General features: G+C 40.6%; 1 protein-coding gene across 2 annotated transcripts in view; it reads right to left on the reverse strand.

The window, feature by feature from the left end:
* Window positions 1-22,809, reverse strand: part of SLC15A4 (solute carrier family 15 member 4) — a 98,310-nt gene that overhangs the window by 36,665 nt on the left and 38,836 nt on the right. For both annotated transcript variants that reach the window (XM_030218995.1, XM_030218996.1), the window contains exon 6: window positions 7,898-8,053. In XM_030218995.1, the coding sequence (XP_030074855.1) occupies window positions 7,898-8,053 (156 nt within the window). The remainder of the gene's footprint in view (window positions 1-7,897; window positions 8,054-22,809) is intronic.

Below are 22,809 nucleotides of genomic sequence, written 5' to 3' on the forward strand. Positions count from 1 at the left end.
CTCCTCAAGTCACTTCACTGGCTTCCTATCCGTTTCCGCATACAGTTCAAACTCCTCTTATTGACCTATAAGTGCATTCACTCTGCAGCTCCTCAGTACCTCTCCACTCTCACCTCTCCCTACATTCCTCCCCGGGAACTCCGTTCAATGGGGAAATCTCTCTTATCTGCACCCTTCTCCTCCACCACTAACTCAAGACTCCATTCCTTTTATCCTGCTGCACCATATGCCTGGAATAGATTTCCTGAGCCGGTACGTCAAGCTCCATCTCTGGCCATCTTCAAATCTAAGCTAAAAGCCCACCTTTTTGATGCTGCTTTTAACTCCTAACCCTTATTCAGAACTCTTATTTCATCATCCTCAATTTAATATTCCCTTATCTCTTGTTTGTTCTGTTTGTCTGTCCTAATTAGATTGTAAGCTCTGTGGAGCAGGGACTGTCTCTTCATGTTCAAGTGTATAGCTCTGCATATGTCTAGTAGCGCTTTAGAAATGATAAGTATTAGTAGTAGTATGTCCCTTTGACCGTGTCTGCTAAAATTCTGATTCTACCTCTACAGGTCAAGAAGGATGGAAGAACCGCAGGGGGAGGGAGGTGTTTAACCCACTAACCCCACCAGGAAGCATGTAGCTAATTGACTGACTCCTGGGTGACATGTACCTTTTATGTTTAAAAACTATAGTGAACCTTTTGAAATTCAAGTTCCAATTCAATTTCAAAATCATATGCATGCATTTCAAATTTATCATATATGGAACTTTGTAGGAACAATTCTATTATAATCATGTGTGTACATACATACCCTCCTAAGTACAGGAGGGTATGTATGTACCAGCAAAGGACAATCAGAATTTCCCTTGCAGCTGGAGAGACACTATGGATGAACACTGCACATTGTTTATGAATCCCCAGCTCATTGTCAAGGTGATTGGCCCCTTAATTCACAACATTTGGGATAAACAAAGTTATTTATGCACTGACAATAAGGCCAGAATACACATCACTAATCCAGCTGCAGGTCGCGATTTCTGTATAAAAGAGGTTGTTGACAGAGGAAAGGCTTCATGTATTCTACCTGATCTGAAGGGTTGCCCCTTCTCTGTAATCTGACTGACCTGAGGAACACCTTGCCTACCTAACACCTACTGGTGACCCAGACTGTCTTCATTCAGGTTGTATCAGTGCTGTCATTGCTGTTGGGTTAGGCACTGGCTGAACTAGAAGCCTCTCTTAGGGTTCTGTATGTGTGCACATTTGCTTCAGTCTGAATAAAGGTAAAACCACGTCATTATTCTTGCATATTTCACTGTTTATGCTGCTATGTAAATAAACCATATGCTATTTTTCTTATAATACGTGTGGGGTGCTGTATCAGTTCTTTTTAGTATTAGGACATTAGGAGGCAATGTCCTTCTGTGGATTAGGAATTGTTTACTGGTCAGAAAACAGAGGACAGGGTTAAATGGCCATTTTTCTCAATGGAGGGTGAAGAATGAAGTGCTGGGATGTGTACTGGGACCGGTGCTATTTAACATATTTATAAATGATCTGGAAAACAGAACGAGTGAGGTGATTAAATTTGCAGATGACAAAAAAACTATTCAAAGTTGTCAAAACACATGCACATTGTGAAAAATTGCAGAAAGACCTTAGGAAATTGGAAGACTGGGCATCCAAATGACAGATGAAATTTAATGTGGACAAATGCAAAGTGATGCACATTGGGTAGAATAATCTGAATCATAGTTACCTGATACTAAGGTCCACCTTAGGAGTTAGCGCTCAAAAAAAAAGATCTAGGTATCATTGTAGACAATACGCTGAATCTTCTGCCCAGAGTATGGCGGTGGCCAAAAAAAGCAAACAGGATGCTAGGAATTGTTAGGAAATGGATGAAAACTAAGATCAAAAATATTATAATGCCTCTGTTATCACTCCATGGTACCATCTCACCTTGAGTACTGCATTCAATCCTGCTCACCTTATCTAAAATAAATGACATTGCGGAATTAGAAAACGTTCAAAGAACCAAAGTGATAAAAAGGCTAAAAAAGGCTAAAGAGGTGAGGGCTCTTCAGCTTGGAAAAGAGAGGGCTGAGGGGGGATATGATTGAGGTCTATAAACTCCTGAGTGATGTACAAAGGGTAGAAGTGAATCAATTTTTCACTTTCAAAAATTACAAAGACTAGGGGACACTCGATGAAATTACATGGAAATACTTTTAACACAAATAGAAGGAAATAGAAGAAGAATAGAAGAATAGTTAAGCTTTGGAACTCACTGACAGAGGATGTGGTAACAGCAATTAACGTATCTGGGTTTAAAAAAGGTTTGGACAATTTCCTAGAGGAAGAGTCCATGCTCTGTTATTGAGATAGACATGGGGGAAAGCCACTGCTTGCCCTGGGATTGGTAGCATGAAATGTTGCTACTAATTAAGTTTCTGTCAGATACTTGTGACCTGGATTGGCCACTGTTGGAAGTAGGATACTGGGTAGATGGACAATTGGTCTGACCCAGTATGGCTATTCTTATGTTCTTATCTATAGATAAAAGGGAATGTAATTATCCTCTGAACTGTATACCAGCTAGCACCAAAGAGTTAATAGTGTCATATTTCTATAGTTTTATACTAAGGACAACACTCCCAATCACACCCAAAAAGGATGGAGGTTGAACTGTGGAGGTCTCGCACTATCTGTAAGTCCAGAGTGTTCCAAAAGGTAGGAGAAAAAAAAAATAAACAGAGGATGTTCTAGCGGGATGAGAACGGATTTGGAGGTTTAGTAGGTATAACCAGAAGATGATGTTTGAGAGAAAGTAGAGAGCTTTTAGGAGATTATGGGCTAAGATATTTGAATAAGAACAAATGCAGACCAGCGTGAATATTAAGAATGTTAAGGTAATTTTATGACATTATCATATTTTTTTGTATTTGACATCAGTATTTTAGATAAGTTGCAAATGGTGTAGTTGGTACTGTAGTAGGCTATGAAGGATAGAATTGCAATAGTCCACAAGTGTAGCCCTGAACAAACTGTATCAATAAAAATACACTACATCAAAAACATATATCAGCAAACATCAAACATAGATTTCTATTGCCAATAAAGACTATTAACAAAAAAAAAAAAAAAAAAAAAAAGAATTACAATAGTCCAGGTGGGAAAGTACAAGGGAGTGTATAATGAGACAAATGTGAGAAATTATCAAAGAAAGGTCTTGCTAGGTGTATTTGTCTAAGAATAAAGAATGATTTACTACTGATAGAGGTATATGATTTTTAAATGTTATTTGATCATCAATAAGGATATCAAGAATCTTTACCTCATCCTTCATAGGGATGAGTGTACCAGAAACAGAGGGACCAAGGGTGAGATCAGAGGAGCTGAACAAGGGGAAGAGTATGGCTACAGTTTTAGATGATGTAACAAAAAAAAAACAAACCAATCAGTGATCTGAGTTAATTTATGGGAAATATCTGCAATTACAACAGGGTTCCTGGTTGCCAAGGGAAACAGAAATTGCAAATCATCAGTGTATATTAAGAAAGTGATGCTGAGTGTTTGAAGGAAAAGCGTGAGTTGAAAGGAAAATTTTAAAGAGAATGGGTCCTAAAAACTGAACCTTGAGGGACACTACATGGAGACCATGAAGAGATGAGTAGACTATAACACCTTGCACGCTCTGCTGCAGAGATAAGATCTAAATCAAACCAGGGGTGTTCCAGCTATTCCTGTTTCAAGGCGGTGAAGGAGGATGTTATCATCTACTAGGTCAAATGCTGCGCTAAGGTCAAGTGAGATGAGAGTATAATGAGCACAATCAATAACAGCTAGAAGTTTAAAAAAAAAAAAAAAAGATCCTGAAAGCCTGTCTGACAGGAGTAAAGAGAATTAATTTTGTCTAGAAAAGAGGTGAATTGCATAGCCATGAGTTTTTTCTGACAGTTTGGACACAAATGGAAGTTAGGGCAATAATTCATCGAGCCAGAAACATCTGAACTGGTACCCTAAAAAGTTTCCAAGCCAGTGAGATTACACTAGTAGAAAGGCTTGTGGCAATCGCAGAATGAAAATATGTTATGTGATCCAGAGAACTGTTTTAAGAGGTAGTTAGAGAGGAGAACAGAGGGTGTGGAGGTGGTGGTTATGGATGACCATCATTTTAGAAACCTAAGGTTGAGATGGTATTTGAAAAACTGAGAAAGTATGACATGAACGGGCGGTGATGGACACATTCAAGGGTGATGTGCAGGTTGTAACGGAAGCTTGAAGATCCATTACTAAATGTGAACACAAGATCATCTGCTGTGAGGGAGAAGGAAGAGGCAGCGTTTTGAGAGGAACTGGTAATTTGAAAAGGCAGGAAGGGTTTGGAATCTTTACAAAGGAGAGTGGAGAAGTCCTTTTCAGCAAACGTTATTGACCTTTTAAAGTGGGAGGCAGACTTCTTAAATAATGAAAAATGTAGTGGGAGGTGGGTCTTGCGCCACTGATGTTCGCAGTGATGCAGCTGATGTTGAGGTCGAAGGCCACAGTGATACTAGGGATGTGTTTGGTGGCGATGCAGTTTAAAATTATGAGGAAGAGCAACTTTGTTAAGGATTTCAGAATTACAGGTTGATACTTGGCTTTTCTAAAGGGAGAGTAAGGAGATCCATGGGGAAAGAGGGACAGTTGGATACAAAGCATTCTGGGGTAACGACCTAATTTCTAATCTAGCAGCCTGAACTGCCAGGGTTTTCTCTCAAAAGCTAACAGTCTCTCTCCTGTTTTCTTAACAAAAGAAAAAGTAAAATAATTAGCAGCATCACAATGCCTAGATCTAAGAGATGTTGCAAAATGAAAATGACTTGTAATGAACCAAACAAATATTTGGGAGGCCCACTTGAAGTGAAGATTGTAAGGTGTTAGAGTGTTGGCAGAAGTTATAGGAATAAGAGTATGTGAACTCACCCTAACCTCGATCAGAAGACTGTGTGGTAGTGTGTAGTTGTCATCTCCATAACACAGGAATAGGAAATTGGTTATCAAATGAAAAATCCACTGGTCTGATAAAAAGCAAAAACACAGCCAGAAAACTAATGATCTGGCTGCCCCGAAAGAGTGCACAAAGAAGCATGACATGATCCTCTGTCATGCTCGTTCGGCGTGTGCCGTGGAAGATGTAAGTGCAAATTTAAAGAGTAGAAAGACGGGGAGAAAGTGTCCCACTTCATGTAATGTCAGAAAAGGTGGCATGGCCCAATCACCCTGAGTCAGCAAGAGAGGCAATAACTATAGGGAGAAAGCAAGCAATACAGTCAGTAGTACATCATGGAAGACAAGACTGCAAATTTTTAATTCAAGCCTCTTTGAAACTTACTGAGTTCTCTCATGGTGTTTAAGTTGGATTAGTTACGAGTACTACTTTCCTCCATTATGGGCAAATGGAAAATTAAAAGTAAACATTTGAGTCTTAAAACGGCAGGTCCTACAAACAAAGATGTTGTGGCAGTTCCAGTAAATGGCATTACAGGTGAAGGCTGTGTTAGTAGCTGCGGGTGCCTCCTTCAGTCTTGGTGGAAGGGCTCACCTCCCCCCACCTGAGACTGAATTCTCAGGAAATTTAGACAAAGATTGTACCTCTTCCACCACTGCAGCACTGGTAGTAATTCCTATTCCTAAAGTAGTAGTGATCCCACCATCCTTAGAGCCATATCCAGGTAAAAGCAATCCTTCTCAGGAAGTTACCTTGGTGAATATATGGAAAGTTGTTACCAGAACTGAAATCTTGTACACAACTAAAAAAATATATTTTGCAATATTTACTGCACATTTGGTAGTAAAACTCCAGTAGTTTGGACCAAAGATTAACACTTTGATTACTAAAATGAATGTTTTGAAATCTCAGGTTCAATCTGTTCATTCTGTGGAGGCCTCTGGTGTCAAATTTCCAAATTAGTGCACGGCCATTACCACCTGAGCCCTTACTGCCTCTTATTTAGAAGGCAATAAGGGCTCATGTGCTACTTATGTGGTAATAAGAAAGCGTGCGGCAACGTGCCGGTGCTGCCTGATTATCGCCAGGAATGCCTACTCTCTGTCCCCATGCTACAAAATAGAAATGATTTTCTGGTGCAGGAAACTGCGCAGCCAATACAGAACTACCTCAGGGCGTGCCCATCGGTAGTGCTGTTTTGCCGCGCACTACCACTACCATATCTTTGTAAAAGGGCCCCTAAGTTTACACTTAAAGTGGAAAATGTGGAGAATATATTGAACAGGGAAACCTGCAGTTTCTCATCTGCTCGGTTTCTTTCTCTTGAGACCCTGAAAGAAAATATTTTTCTGAAGTACTGTTGATTGTTAATTCTGAGAAAAATATTTGTTTCAAATGTATATTAGAATATAGTTAGTAGAATCTGAGGCAGATGAAGGGATGGATAAGGTGGGAGAGGTACAATCTCTCGGGTTTATCTAATTTTCCTGAGGATTTACAATATTCTATTCCCACCCCCTTCACCCTCTTAGTCTCATCTTTTTGGAAATAATTATTGGAAAAAAAAAATAAAAATCCAGAAGTGCTTTCTTAGCAAATGGCACAAAGCTCAGCTTCTACTCATGGGAACAGTGGGGAATTTGGAAGGAATTTGGAAAGGGAGGTGGTCAAATTGGGAAACAAAGCTAGTGCTGGGCTGACTTCTACGGTCTGTGCCCTGATCATGGCTGAATAGATTTGGATGAGCTGGAGTGGAGCTTTTCAGGTACTTCAACAATAACTCCAAACATTTTAGAACAAGGAGAGTGCCAGGCAGACTTCTATGGTCTAAGTCCTGAAAATGGCAAGGACAAATCAAGATCAGATATATAGATATATAAAGAATCGCATACTATATGTAAGGAGTTTATCTTTTGCCAAATCCATCCAAATACATGCATGCATACAGATAAAAATATATAGGATTGCCGTATTTTTACACATATTACATGTTTTAACAAACCATGTGCACCCTCCTGCATACCATATGAGCAAGAGTGCTATATCAGTGTATTTTTTACTAAGACATGCTAATAGCAAAATTAGCATATTTGTTTTTAAGGCCTTTACTTTTTTTGCAGGTTTCATGCACTAATGCCTGCAAAAACCTAAAAGGAAAAGGCCTTGAAACAGATTTGTTAATTTTGCAATTACTGTGTTGTTCATTTTGCAATTATGTTTTACAAAAATAAATTGGTATAGTATGCATTATATATGTGAGTACATTATGCAAGTTTAGTTTTACATACACGCAATTCGGACACACTAGGTCACATTCTATATAAGGCGTTTAAAAAATCTGTGTGGCAAACATTTCCGCCTAAGTAAATTCCATAAGCGGCTCCTAGATTTAGACTCGGTACATAGAATACATTTAGTTGATATTCCAGTGCCTAAAACTATGTGCATTCATTTACACCAATGAAAACATGGCGTAAATCCTGGCACATAGATTTAAGCACACTGGGTCATATTCCATAACTACGTGGATAAATCTGGGGATGCCCCTTTTGAACTACAAGCATTAGAATTTAGGCACAGTTCATTACAGAATACGCTTAGCGAGTTGAGTGCGTAAATTCTAATTATTGCCAATTAGTTCTCATTATGGCTTAAGTGCAGTTATCAATGCTATTAGCTTGTTAAGCCAATTAAGTTACATGCATTATTATAGAATATGACTGGATTTCGGCACACATCTCTAGGCACACTATATAGAATCCAGGCTGCTATGGATTCCCTCCAGCATATCTGAAAATTCATCCAATCATCGAGCCTCAAGTAACGGACACAAATCTAGAAAATTATCCACAGAACTCACCTATTGAAGAGGTTTAAAGAGACAAAAATGCTGTCCTGAGGAACAAACTTACCTGCTATACTTGCAAATATTTCACTGATGCCTATCAACACATATTGCGGAACCTGACACCATATGGGCAAATCAGCAGCGTAGTACGTAGTATTTCCAATCGTCTGAGAAATAATATCTGTTTTCACTATGAACAGCCTCCTGTTTTCCAAGATTCCTAATATATATATATAAACAAAAACAAAAAACAATGATAATTTTAAGCACTGTGAGATCCAAGTTTTGAAATTAGCTATTATATTGGGATAGCCTTCTCAAGTGGTCTCAAAGTCTTAGTGATGCTTATTTTACTATAATGTAACCTACTATAAGCCCAGTGGTATCAACATTAAACTACAGATGGGTGGATGTATATAAATGTAGATAGATAGATAGACAGAAAGAGAGAGAGAGATTTTTTGCTCAAAACTTTGAACCAGAGTTTCAAAAGGCAGCACTGCCATATTCAGAAGTAATCATTGGTAAGTAGACTGACTCATTTCTCATTCCAACTGAACTCTCTCAGGAATTACATTTCTACTACTTCTTCCTGCTGTTTTGCAGCCCTGAACAGTTTTCACCATGCTTGGTCCAAGTTACCTCGCCCCTACCCTCCACCATCATCATTTTTGAGTAGCTTTGGATTTGGAGGGAGATGGGGGATCTAGTTTATAGAGCTAGTCACAGACAGCAAAACAAAAAACAATGAGAACAGAAAGTATGGATGATGTTTTTAAAACCTCATCCTGGGCTGGGGAGAAAAGAGGTAGTTATGATCATTATTACAGATGACACATGGTAGCTGATTTAGAAATCAAGAACACAGAAGAAAAAAGCTTTGCAACACGTAAGCAAAACAGCAAAAGTGACAAAGAGAAGTCAATCGTAGTGACATATAATACTTTATTGGGTTGAAATAAAAGATTCTACACAAAATTGTGTTTCAGTCAAAAGGTCTTCATCAGGAGTCTGATCTCGTCTCAAACAAAGGAATGCTACTGAAACACACACATACACCTTCTTGATGGTTTGATACCAGCATAAGCAGGATTGAGTTTATTGTGAAGTCTGAGCGTTTCGCTACAGGATTTTGATTTTGCTATTTGCTGCATCTTCAAGAATGTGTATGCGTACGTTTCAGTAGCATCGCTTTGTTATTTGAGATCAGACTCCTGATGAAGGTCTTTTGGCCGAAATACGATTTCGTGTGGAATCTTTATTTCAACCCAATAAAGTATTATATGTCACCAATACTTGACTTTGGGACTTCTCCGTCACCGTTGGTGTTTTGGCTGATTTACAAACCAACGATATAGGGATCCAGATGGAGTCCTGGTACATGACCCCTGACTTCATAACTGCTTTGCCAGTGATTAGATTAAGAACACCTAGGAGAAAATGTCTACAAAAATAAGGCTCATGGTACCAGAATTTGGCTGCAGGAGAAAAGAATTACTAAACAAACATAAATAAATAAAAAATGATGAAACAAAATCAATATTTAAGGAAAAACCAAAAGGACCAGAGGGAAACGTAATGGGTTGCTGCATGCAGTGAAATCTCTTTGATGGTGTCCAATATAAGTTACATTCAAGGCAGGGAACAATAATTCAGCAGTAGGAGTACCAATATTATAAGCAGCATAATTTGTTAAAACCCTCTCTACAATTGTTTTATGCTGCTTATAAGCGAACATGCTTATTCAGATTCTTCAAATACTTAAAATGCTCGTATTCAAGGTGGTCACTAAAAGCCTTGGAAAAACAGCTGGGTCTTTAATGAACATATAAAAAAAATTGAATGAACCAACAGAAGATGAATCTCTAAGTAGAGAATTAGAAATAAGAGTGACAGCACATAAAAATGTCCTCTAATTCTACCTCTCTCACTGCAGCAAATGATAAAAGAATATGGGGCAGACATTCAGAGAAAAGCAACACTATGAGGGGCATTTTTGATATGTCTAAATCCGATTTTGGGCGTGTCGCTGAAAACATCCAAAAATCAAGTGGCAAACATAGTGTTTTTCGAACCAGAAAAATTCATAAGAACATAAGCATAAGAAATTAAGCACTGCCATAATGGGACAGTCCGAAGGTCTATATTTTTGTTTCAAAAATGACTTTGCTTGATGTTTTTATGCTGAGTACATCTATCTCATTTTGGACTGTTTTCAAGGGGGGGGGGGGGGGGGGAAGAGTCCAAGGGAAAAATACACAAAAACAAGCCATTGGGATGAATAAGGGGCCAGCATTTTCAGTAGACTTGTCACCTAGATATTCCAGCAGAGCAGCGGGGCACTCTAGGTGATACTGAAGTGGACTTCACAAAAAAGGTCCCAGGTACACATCTCACCATGTTGTATGGAGAGCCCTCCAAAATGCACCAAAAACCTACTGTACACCACTACAACAGCTCTTATGGCTGAAGGAGTCACCTATACGTGGGTAAAGTAGGTTTTTTTTGTGGATTATGGAGGGCTCACACTTTCTACCACAAGTGTAACAGAGTGGGATATGGACCTGGGTTCCCTTGTCTACAGTGCACTGCACCAACCACTAGGCTACTCCAGAGACCTGCTTACTGCTCTAATAGGACTTAGCCATAACATCTGAAGCAGGTAAGTACTGTTTCTTTCACATCTTTGGTGGGGGGGATGGAGGGGGGGGTGAGGTCAGGCCTTAATCCCTCCAGTGGTCATTTAGGACACAGTCTTTTTGTGGCTTAGTCATTGATGAAACAGGTCTAGACCAAAACATCTAAAAAAAAAAATACCTTGTAGCTCAATGTTTTTGTTTTGTTCCATTATGGCAGAATTTGGGAACACCCAAATCCTGCCACCAACACGCCCCTGAGGCACTGTATACGAGTTGCATAGAAAACTGTCTTAAAAACTGGTTTTGAAAATAGTAATTTAGATGTTTTGGCAAAAAAAAAAAAAATCCATCTGCTGCTGTGTGTCACTTTTTGGACTTTTTCTATTTTGAAAATGAGCCCCTGTATCTTACTAAAATATTTGCAGGAATAAGCTGAGATCAAAAAGCTCTAATAACCGATTTAGAAGCCACGACTAATTATTTAGAATAGGGCTTACCAAACCTGTCCTGAGGACCCTACAAGCCAGCTGGGTTTTCACAATATCCACAATGAATATGCATGAAATCAATTTGCATATATCTCATGCATATTCATTGCGGTTATCTTGAAAACATAATTGGTTGTGATGTCCTCAGGAAGGAAAATCCCAATTTAGAAATCATTCGTAAAAATGACTTAGTCAGTGTGATTGCTCTAGGGCAGATGTGATATGGTCCCATTATATGGAGCTAATAACAGCATGTGCCAAAGCATTTTGAATAAGTTCTAATTTGAGAGATGTTTTCACTAGAAGACCAAAATAGATGATGCAATAAGTCCAGCCAAAAAAAAAAAAAAAAAAAAAAAAGCTTGTCTTAGTTTCAGTCCAAAATGAATGACCAGTTTTTTTCTTCAACTTCTATCCTAGTGCCTGCAGGAAGTACACCTCTGAGGAGCCTAATCAAGGAAGACATTGTCACAAATCACAAAAGAGAATTTTCTTTTCTATCTTCTAATATGTAGTATTTTAGACTAGCAACAAAACACAGAAATAGATACTACAGGCCTGGTGTTTGTGATAGCCACAATGAATATTTATAAGATACTTGCAAACATTTATTCCATTAGTTGAGTTGATTTCCATAGTTTCACTATTATTTTTTTTTATGACGAAAGCTACACCTAAGGTGGGGGGGGGGGGCAGGGGGGCCCTGAAGAGGATATGGACCACTCTGATCTAGTACTGGCAGCAGACTTACACTGCATTATGCCTTAAAACACTTCTTCCACTGGTTGGACATGTCACAGGAGTAGGGTTATCACATGACACCAGAAAAAGGAGGACACATTGATCCAGTCCAGGTTTTGCTTCCATTGAAAGTAATGGAAGTAAAACCCAGACTGGCTCAATCTGTCCTCTTTTCTCTGGAGATATATAGTACCCTACACAGGAGTAGCAGGTGCGGCTGTAGGCCAGGCCTCGCCTCTGCTCTGCCTGGAAAAACAAAAGGTCATGTGTGTAGGTTGCATGCTACAAAGGGGCAGCCGTCTTCTTGGTTGGAGCACATGGAGCCTAAGTGGTAGAAAGCAAGCCCAGGCTGGAGCTGTGTGGCGTGACTCCCTGAATACTGCTGCCCAACGTTACATGTGGTCACCGAAGAAATGCCTTCCTTCTGAAGCTCCATGCTATCCTCCTTCTTGAAATGCAGGCACCTCTGACACAAAATTTTTGTACAACGGGGCAGATCAGGAAAGAGGACCCAAGCAGCACTGATGCCCCATCAAATCTATTTTTTTAGCACTGGGCTTTGGGGCTACTTGATTTGGGAATCAAACAAGCCACAGGCATTAGACCCCCCCTCCTTCACTTCATGTCAAAAGACCAGTCTTTTGAGGCAATCACTCCCCGTGCCTGCTCCCTTGCCTCTGATCGGCACTAATCTTTCTTCCTTTCTTTGCATCCACGGTTTTGTTCTTTATTGTTGGTCTATCTGTAAAAAGGCTGAATGTTGAGCACCTGATTCTCGTAACAAATGCTACCAACAATAAAGTGCAACAACATGCATGCAGCAGCTCATAGGTCTGCTTGCTTTGTTTTGAGTGTATGACGATGACAGCTGCGCAGGGCAGGGGAAACAGACTTACCTAATTGGTTTCAACTTTTTGACGTCACCTGGTCTCCTGTCTATTAAACCTCTTTGGACGTGACAGTGCATGCTGTGTGGAAAAACTGGCATGGTGCGTTGAAGTCCTGGTGTTGTGGAGCAGCTGCTGTGAAGTCCCAGTGTTGTGGGGTGTGGCGCTGCGAGGTTAGTAATCACTCTCTTCACCTATTTTATTATAATCTACGTGCAGGCTGCATTTCATGTAACTTCCTGTTGTCAGTGTGTTTAATGAATATGTGATTTCAGCAATAGAAAGAACTACAGCCCTGACATCAGGCAAAGCTGAGGGCAATAGGGACAGGATATTACCTCCAGATGGCAAGCAAGAAAAAAGTAATAGGATGCTTAGTGTCAGAGTGAAGCTCTTTCTATATCTACAACTCCAGTTTAGAATTGGGAAATGGGACTTGATATACCGCCTTTCTGAGGTTTTTGCAACTACATTCAAAGCGGTTTACTTATATTCAGGTACTTATTTTGTACCAGGGGCAATGGAGGGTTAAGTGATTTGCCCAGAGTCACAAGGAGCTGCAGTGGGAATCGAACTCAGTTCCCCAGGATCAAAGTCCACTGCACTAACCACTAGGCCAGTCCAGTTTTCATAGCTGAAGACCTGTTATATAATGATCTAAATGCAGGCTGCGAACAACTTGAAAAGCCTCTTGGCCAGGAACTGGATGCCACACAGCCCAAGGTTAGACTGTCAAATGCAAAGAATATGACAAAGATGGAGAGAAAAGCAAAACTTATGGCATACCAGGTATAGAAAAATGTTTTGAAAACTGAGACCATAAGAGTAGGTACTCCAGTTGATAAAAACTAGACGTTCTCAAGCTGCCTCACCATGCATGTGCATTTCTTTCTTTTTGCCTTCCACTTTTGCAACGAACTACCTCAGACCACTTATATAACTTAGTGAAGAATACAAGTCCATGGGGATGAGAGGAGGTATGGAAAACGGGCATTCATTCAGAACAATACTGGTAAGTAGTTATGTGTGTTTTTTGTTTTTTTTAAGGATTTCGTGCTGTCATGTATGTTACTGCTGGTGGTCTGAGAACATGACGGAATGGGTATTGAGTGAAAAAGGGAAGCAGAAGTTGTCATTTGAAGGTTATTTGTATGCCAAACAAAAGGTTCTGGCTACCGGTGTCATTTTTATTTTTAGTGTGAGATAAGACGGAACTATCTATGCCCTGCCAGAATAAAAGTGTTTAACGGGTAAGTTATTGACGTATTTAATGAGCACAGTCATGTTCCAGATGGGCATCGTAAGGAAGTAGCAAAGGTTTCTACAGTGGTAAAGGATAAAGGGATTGGAACCCAGGCAAGAAGTTTTTCCATTTTGTTACATATTTTTTTGTGGGTGTTGTTCTGGCATATTGTGTTAGTTTTGCTATTTTAGTTTGGTATCTTTCGATCTTTTATGTTCACTTACTCTGATCTCTTCCACAGTGGTGATTTATTTTTTTTTATGGGGTGTCTGGTTATTTGATGGCGACAGTGTTTGTTATATTGTGGGTTGTTGATTTTAAGGTCATGCATCACTGCTTTTATATCTAGGAGACACCACAACAAATTATTGCTGCTGCTGTTGCTTGTGTGTCAGAAGGAGCTGCAACACAACTTCTAGTATTAAGAAGCATTTGTTGAAATATTAGATGTAGACAGGCTATAGGTTTTTGGAATGTATATGACTGTGTGCAGAATAACCTGCCTCGTACTACCAATGTGATTGAGGGGTACCATAATCGCTTGCAGTCCAGCGTACAGCTCACCGTCCTAATATCTGGCGCTTCATCAGGGTGCTACAGAAGGAGCAAGCTATGGCGGAGGTTGAATAGGAACATCTTATAGCTGGCCATCTACTTCCTCCCCAGCGTCGTCAATATAAAGCAGCTCAAGAACAGCTAGTTGCATTGCTTGAAGATTTTGGTAAGAAATCTGTGAAGGATTTTCTTTGTGGCATTGCTCATAACCTTACTTTCTACTTGATATCTTATATTTTTCATACTTCAGTTCTAAGTTTGTTTCTAATTTATTTTATTTCCATGTTTGTTTTACAGTTGTTTGGGACAGTTAACTACTAGATTTTTTTTTTTTATTGTGGACTGGTGTGTTTGTGATTATTTATATTTATACTAGTAAAAAAGGCCTGTTTCTGACACAAATGAAACGGGCGCTAGCAAGGTTTTCCTCGGAGTGTGTATGTTTGAGTGTGTGAGAGTGACTGTGTGAGAGAAAGAGAGTGAATGTGCGAGTGTGTGTGTGACAGAGAGAGAGTGAGACTGGGTGTGAGTGTGTCTGTGAGAGTGTGTGATTCTCCTCTCTCCCTTGTCCCCCCCCCCCCCTCCATCACCCAGCGATTCTCCTCTGTCCCCTGCCCCCCCTCCAGCCACCCAGCGATTCTCCTCTCTCCCCTGCCGCCCCTCCAGCCTTTTTTGTAATAGTTCATATCATCATTTTCCCATACACATCTATCATTTCCTTCCCTATATTTTATGTTCTCACATTTTATTAGTCCTAGTTTATGTTCTGCAAACGGTAATCATTCATCGTTTTCTGCACTATCCCAAGTCTCACATCGACGTCACTGATGTCATGTATTCACCCCGCCCCCTCTTTTGCCGCCCTTTTTTTCATTTAAATATCCTGACTCAGATCTAGTTTCCATATTGCTGACACAGCGTTATTTTTGTGGACACGATTCTCCTTTCAGGTATTCTTATATATATTTCTTGCCTTCTTTCACAGTGCCGTGGTGTTCACATCGCGCCCGTCTTTTTCCGTTTCTTCATTCACACGCCGTATTTCTCAGCTGTTTCTCTCGCACATCACTTTGTTCTCCGCATTCACATCCACACCCGACTTCAGCTTTTATTTGTCCACGTTTCTCTCCTACACCGTTCTTCCACTTCACCGCTTTGCCTGTGCTGCTCGTTTACATTTTAATGTCTCCATTTGCACTGCTCACTTGCCACTTTTGTTTCTCTGCCTTTAAATTCGCACTTCCTCTATGGCATATAATTTCATGGTTCCTGACAGTTTCACTTCACTCTCCTTGCTGCTCTCCACTGCCGTGCACGCCCACTGAATGGTAGAGCCAATCGCCGCCCTGCGCCCACCCTCCCATCTGTGGTTGGTCAGTGCTGCGTTGACGTCAATTCAGGAGATGGATATAGCCTTAGAGAGAGCACGTATGCTTCAAGGCTTCACTTTCTCAGCTTCAGAACATTGGAGGTGCGTTTTACTATATAGGATTTGCACGTTTGACAGCTGTTTGGACAATTTTTTGGTTTTGGGTGGGAATTGTCCTCCATGGTGTGGTGCGGATTTTGTGTGTAGCAGTGAGGGGGGGGGTTCCTTCATTTTTTTGGTTTTAGGTGGGAATTGTCCTCCCTGGTGAGTGGGAATTGGTCCGGCGAGAATTGTCCGTGGTGGGAATTGGTGGGGGAAAACTGTCCGATGGGAACTGACATAGAACCTTGCTCAGGGTGCAGCGGCGGATAAGAAAGCAAATAGAATGTTAGGTATTATTAGGAAAGGAATGGAAAACAAAAATGAGGATGTTATAATGCCTTTGTATCGCTCCATGGTGCGACTGCATCATGAATATTGTGTGCAATTCTGGTCACCACATCTCAAAAAAAGATATAATGGAATTAGAAAAGGCACAGAGAAGGGTGATGAAAATGATAAAGAGGATGGGACGACTTCCCTATGAGGAAAGGCTAAAGGGGGTAAGGCTCTTCAGTTTGGAGAAAAGAAGGTTGAGGGGAGATATGATAGAGGTCTATAAAATAATGAGTGGAGTGGAATGGATAGACGTGAATCGCTTGTTTACTCTTTCCAAAAATACTAGGACTAGGGGGCACACAATGAAGCTACAAAGTAGTAAATTTAAAATGAATCGGAGAAAATATTTCATCGCTCAACGTATAATTAAACTCTGTAATTCGTTGCCAGAGAATGAAGTAAAAGCAGTTAGCTTAGTGGGGCTTAAAAAAAAAAAAAGGTTTGAATGGCTTCCTAAAGGAAAAGTTCATAGACCATTATTAAAATGGACTTGGGAAAAATCCACTGCTTATTTCTAGGATAAACAGCATAAAATGTATTGTACTGTTTTGGGATCTTGCCAGGTACTTGTGACCTGGATTGGCCACCATTGGAAACAGGATGCTGGGCTTGATGGACTGTCCCAGTATGGCAATACTTATGTACCTTAGACGCTCTTGTGGTCTAGTAGCCTTTTTGGGGCAGCAGTTTCTCCTATGCCAGCTCCGTAGTCAAACTGACTGAAATGGGAGGTCATAGCAGCCATTTTGAGAACGGAACCTGCAAGAACAGGAGCAATCCCCAGTCGCTCTTGCCCTTGCTGATTCCAATCTCAAAATGGCTGCCACAAAGCTGCCATGGCAACCATTTTGACTACAGAGCTGGCATGGGCAGGAGTGATGAGTCATTCGTGCCCTGATGAGGCCACTAGACCACCAAGGTTTCTAAGGTAGGCCCAGGGAGGGCAGCAGCAGAAAGCTGGAGGAGTGGCCTAGTGGTTAGGGTGGTGGACTTTGGTCCTGGGGAACTGAAGAACTGAGTTCAATTCCTGGCACAGGCAGTTCCTTGTGACTCTGGGCAAGTCACTTAACCCTCCATTGCCTGCCGCATAGAGCCTGCCATGAGTGGGAAAGTGCGGGGTACAAATGTAACAAAAAAAAAAAAAAAGCGGCTGTTCAGTTTCAGAAGAAAATGCACTGGCATTTTACACCAAAACAGAAGCATGGCCATAGCTGGATTTCAGGCCAGTTTCTGCATCGAAGCTGAAAATTTGGTCAGACTCTTATCTATACCTGGTCGGGGGAGGGCGGGGGGGGGGGGGGGGACCACACAAAACAGATCACCTCCCTCATGAAATCCGTCTAAAAATGCCTGTACCTAGAGCTCCGAGATGAAGGTGTCGAAAGGAACTAGGACAGATGACCACTTACAGTAATAGCTGGATATGGGCAAAAAACATAAGGGGAAAGGATGAACAAAGTATGACAAATAGGGTCCATCTTTTAAAACTTAATATTTGGATGGCAGCAACATTAAGCAAAAAATAGAAGTGGGTAACTCATCATTAATAGCAATTATGGCAGGATTAATCCTTGGTGGGCACTAGGAAAATAAGCCTGTTGCCTCTCCCCACCCTCAATCATAATAAAAATCCATTTTAATTTTCACAAACCAGACTGTGAATGATTGACTGTAAAAAAATACTTGCAGAGGAAGCAAGCAAATGTTGCCCCAATGTCTCTTGCCTACTGGAAGACAATGCATGCAGAGTAGGGAAAACAGACTAGCTGTGGTTCCCCAACCTCTATCGCACTCTCTTTGCCAGCATCTAATTTACAAGAGAGAAAATCTGCCCTAGGAGTCACTGAATTAATACATCTCTGAAGCACCTTCCTAACATGTAGGTCATAGGAACGTTTCTAGCTTTCCTTTGCCTTAATTCTGCCTGGTAGCAATACCCTAGGATCCCTTCCACCATACACTAAATTAAAGGTTCTAATTACTAGAGGTTTTCAAACATAATTCCTAGACACCAGATGCTTGGATTGTGAATCACACAAATTAAGATTGGCATCTCTCTACAGTTCTCCAGCAATTAGCCCACATTCTTGCGACTAGCAGCCTTTAGTTACCTGTCATTATAACTAATAGATATTATCTTTGAAAACATCTAACTTGAACATTTAGCTGAAATCAATAAATTCATTAAGAGTCTAATTTCAATGTAATCCAGTTTAAAAGGAGAGAGAGAAAAAAAAATAAGTACACAAATAAAAGTTTAGCCAACTAAACAAATTAGCAGCCAAGAATTTTCCAGTTGGGTAAGCTTTGGCTTTTGCCAAGAATACATAATGAACAGTCCATAGTAAATAAAGCAGATGATTACTACATCCAGTTATAGCTGGGCTCTTGTTCAACAATTTCACTACTTCCAATACATATCGAAAGCACTTCGGTTTAGCAAAACCTAATGAGTAGCACTGTACAGTAGAAATGATGAAAACACAAATAGATATCAATGTATAAAATTCAACTCACAAAAGAAAACACACACCATTCAGACAATATTCTGAAGACCATAAGTCAATGATGGAACCACAACCAAAAAATTACTTACCACCACTTAAAGAAAACCATCATACTGGGTACATCTCTACACCTAATGCAAACCTTAGTCTCTGATCTTTAATAAAAGTATCATGTCTTAACAGCATCTGTCTTAGAACCAGGAAAGCCATGGTTCAAATGCCTTTGCTGCTCTTCATCACCTTGGGCAGGTCGCTTAACCCTACATTGCTTCAGATACAGACTGTAAAGCCTCACAAATTTGCTTCACTTCTTTGAAGGCGTGAACAAACATGTAGATAAAGGAAGGTTGATGAAAAAGATTTGCATATAATGGAGTCACTGTATGCAAATCAAGTTCACACATATTCATTGTGGACATCCTGAAAACCTGACTGGCAAGGGAGTACTCCAGGACCAAACTTGGGAAACACTGTGTTAAACCACTTCGGTTTGAAGGAAATTCTAAACCACTGGTGCAGCTAAGTTAGTCTGACTTGCTTTTCATATGCAATATAAAACAGAGGGTGATTCCAACAGGGTGCCCTGATAAGAGCCTATTCTAAAGAACATAGGCATCTTTATAGCATTTTATAATGGATTTTGCTCACACCTTTTTCAGTTGTAGCTCGAAATGAGTTACATTCAGGTACACTAGGTATTTCCCTATCCCAGGAGGGCTCACATTCTATTTTTTTGTACCTGAGGCAATAGAGAGTTAAGTGACTTGCATAAGATCACAAGGCTACTCCTCCACACCAGCCTGGGTACATAAACACTTAACATTTAGGTGCAAGCACTTAACACCAGCTCTGTGGCTGGTGTATTACGATATTAAATTAAAAGAAATTAGCAGGAGATTATATCATTCAAATCAACTGGAAACAGAAAATATCCCATAAAAGTTACGCATGTTCCATGTATGTGTGCACCTCCCCCCTTGCAAATACACTCTATCCAGCTTATTTTCGAAAGTTAAAGACGCCCATATTTCGACCCAAATCAGGAGATGGGCGTCCGTTTCCCCGAGGGTGCCCAAATTGGTATAAACGAAACCCAATTTTTGGCGTCCTCAACTGAAGTCCGTCTCGGACACAAACAAAGATCACGGGGGCGTGTCGGAGGCATGACAAAGGCAGGACTGGGGCGTGGTTATCGGCCGAGGAGAGATGGGCGTCTTTAGCTGATAATCGAAACAAGAAGGGCGTTTATGACAAGAATTAGGTCCACTTTATTTGGACCCTTTTTTTTCAGGTCCAAGTCCCCAAAAAGTGCCCCAACTGACCAGATGACCACCGGAGGGAATCGGGGATCACCTCTCCTGACTCCCCCGGTGGTCACTAACCCCCTCCTACCAAATAAAACCCACTTTACAAACTTTTTTTGCCAGCCTGTGTGCCAGCTTCAAATGCCGTACCCACCTCCATGACAGCAGAATGTGTTCTATCCTCTGACAGCCTCTCTCTGGTTCTGATGTGGGTCTTGGGTGAGTGTGACACCTTTTCTGTTAAGGGCACTGCAGAGTCACATCAGCAATGCATTGTAGTGGGTGTAGGGTATTGGGCTCCGTGATTCCACTAGCTTGTGTTAAATGCTCACGATGTTGGTAGTTGGTAGGCTCTACTCCCATGGTGCTTTTCCCTCTGCTTACTGGGTCAGTGTGTGCCCTGTTTTGTTTCCAGTAGTCCATGAGGTAGTGGCCATTTGTGTAAGACACTTTTAGATCCATTTCATGTGTTAGCCACGTTACAGCACTTAGTTCTTACCTTGAGGGCATTGTACACCATTCTGCCAGCTCGGACCTACTGCTAATCTCAGTACCAGCGAGACTCGTTGCCAGTGGGACACAACTTCTGATCTGCAGTTAACTGTGAGTAAACGTGCTTATTCAAATAAAGGACTTTTTCAGCGAGATTCGTCTTCAGGTGTGAACTGCTGTGCCAAGGTTATACAGCAGCAACAAGTCCTGTCCCTGGAGCACTTTTAGTGGGTACTGCAGTGCACTTCAGGCAGGCAGACCCAGGCCCATCCCCCCCCCCCCCCCCACCCGTAACACTTGTGGTGGTAAATGGGAGGCCTCTAAAACCGACTGTACCCACATGTAGTTGCCCCCTTCACCCCTAAGAGCTATGGAAGTGTTGTACATTTGTCCCTCCCACGACCAAATGGCTTGGATTGGGACGCTTTAGAAATGATAAGTAGTAGTAGTAGTTTCTGAGCTGGGCGTTTTTAGATTCCATTATCGCAAAAAACGCCCATCTCAGAAGGGACCAAATCCATGGCATTTGGTCCTTCCAAACCGTATTTTTGAAACGAAAGATGGACGCCCATCTTTTTCGAAAATACGGTCTGTTCCGCCTCTTCACATACCCGTTTTCGGACATAGACGCCCATGAAGATGGACGTTCGCGTTCGATTATGCCCCTCCACGTAAGTTAAATGGGCATTTATAGAATAGCACTTAGATGAATTTTGGCAACTATATGCACACAGTCACACATGATGGTAAATGCAATTGTTCTAAGCATTTATGCATGTAATCAGCACATAAATGTGTTCGCACCCATGCTACAGAATTATCCCCATACTCCCCCATTTCTATATATGGTGCTTTGAATTGCCTGTGCAACTTAACTGAACAAGCCAATTACTGCCGATAATTGGGACCTAACAATTATTGGTGCTAACTGGAATTAGGATTTATGCTCACAAAGTTAGGTGCTGGGAATCCGAGCATAAATGTCATGCAGGGGTCCAAAAAGGCAAGCGGCTATAGGATGATCATGGGTGGATCAGGGGCATTCGTTCAATTTGCGTGCATTTTTATAGAATAAGGGGTGGGAACCGTGCCTAATTTAGGCACAAGGATTTACATTAGGGTTCAGTTAGTTTAAATGCTTGTGCCTATTTAGGTCCTAGAATAAGTGCTAATCTATAAACGGCACCTAACTTTAAGCACTTGGCGCTATTCACAGAATTTAGTCTATAATGTGTCATTTAATACCCATCACTTGGACTTATATTAACACCTACAGCCTGCTGTGGTTTCTTAAAATTTGACAAAAAAAAAGTATTTTAAATGACATTACAAATGAAGTGACCGATATTGGTAATTATTCCTAAACGGGAGAAAGAAAAGAAGAAAAAAAAACCTGATACCTGCTCAAGATCGCATAACTAAACAAGAGTAAAACTGGATCCCTGGATTATTAATATGAGTGCTTTAACTGCAAGACTGCACTGTCAGCCTCAACAGCAATTACTTAACCTCTGTTTATGCAGTGTTAAAAAAAAATTACATCAGATTTGATGGTTATAATGCATGCCTCACTAATTCAACTAATTAGAAATTACACTTTCTATAACTGTCTAGAGCTGTGTTACATACAGACCACATCCTAATCTTAGAAAAAAGTTGGAGCATTTACATTCTCTGCAATACTTTGGAAGCGTGTTTGGCAAGTCTTAATTAGGTATTTGTACTACAAAACCCTACTTAACTGCCCCAGCAGCTCAATACAATCGTCTCCCCTGTTTAATCCTAAAATGTTTGAAAGCTGCAAGGCACGTAACACATTGCAGCAAAGTGCTGTTTCATGCAACATGTACGCTATCGTTTATTCGCTCACAGCCAATGTGGATCAATTAGATCACAATGTATTCACTACAAAAAAGATGCAGCCCTACTTGCTTGCTGAAGTATCTGGCTCCAAGCACAACAAGTAAAAATAATCAATACAGACAGTACTATTGTATGTAATCTGAAACACTGCCCAGTATGGAGAAGATTACAACTCCCTTACTCCCTTCTACACTGACTAGACATATGCTGAAGACTAGTTCCTCATACCTTGACGAGCAAAAAATATTTATATAGGTTCTCTCTCTTTCCCAAAGATCCGGCCACAGTGTGGCAATGCTGATCCACAAAAGTATTCCAGCAGCATTCAGACATGCCAATCAGATCATATATCGAAGAGCAATTATGAGGAACATACTAGAAGGCTCATTTTCTTTTCTTTTTATTTATATTTTAAATTACACTTCAGCTATAGTGCTCACTAGAATAAAT

This window comes from Microcaecilia unicolor, chromosome 11 (assembly GCF_901765095.1).
Source record: "Microcaecilia unicolor chromosome 11, aMicUni1.1, whole genome shotgun sequence".
Taxonomy (NCBI): domain Eukaryota; kingdom Metazoa; phylum Chordata; class Amphibia; order Gymnophiona; family Siphonopidae; genus Microcaecilia; species Microcaecilia unicolor.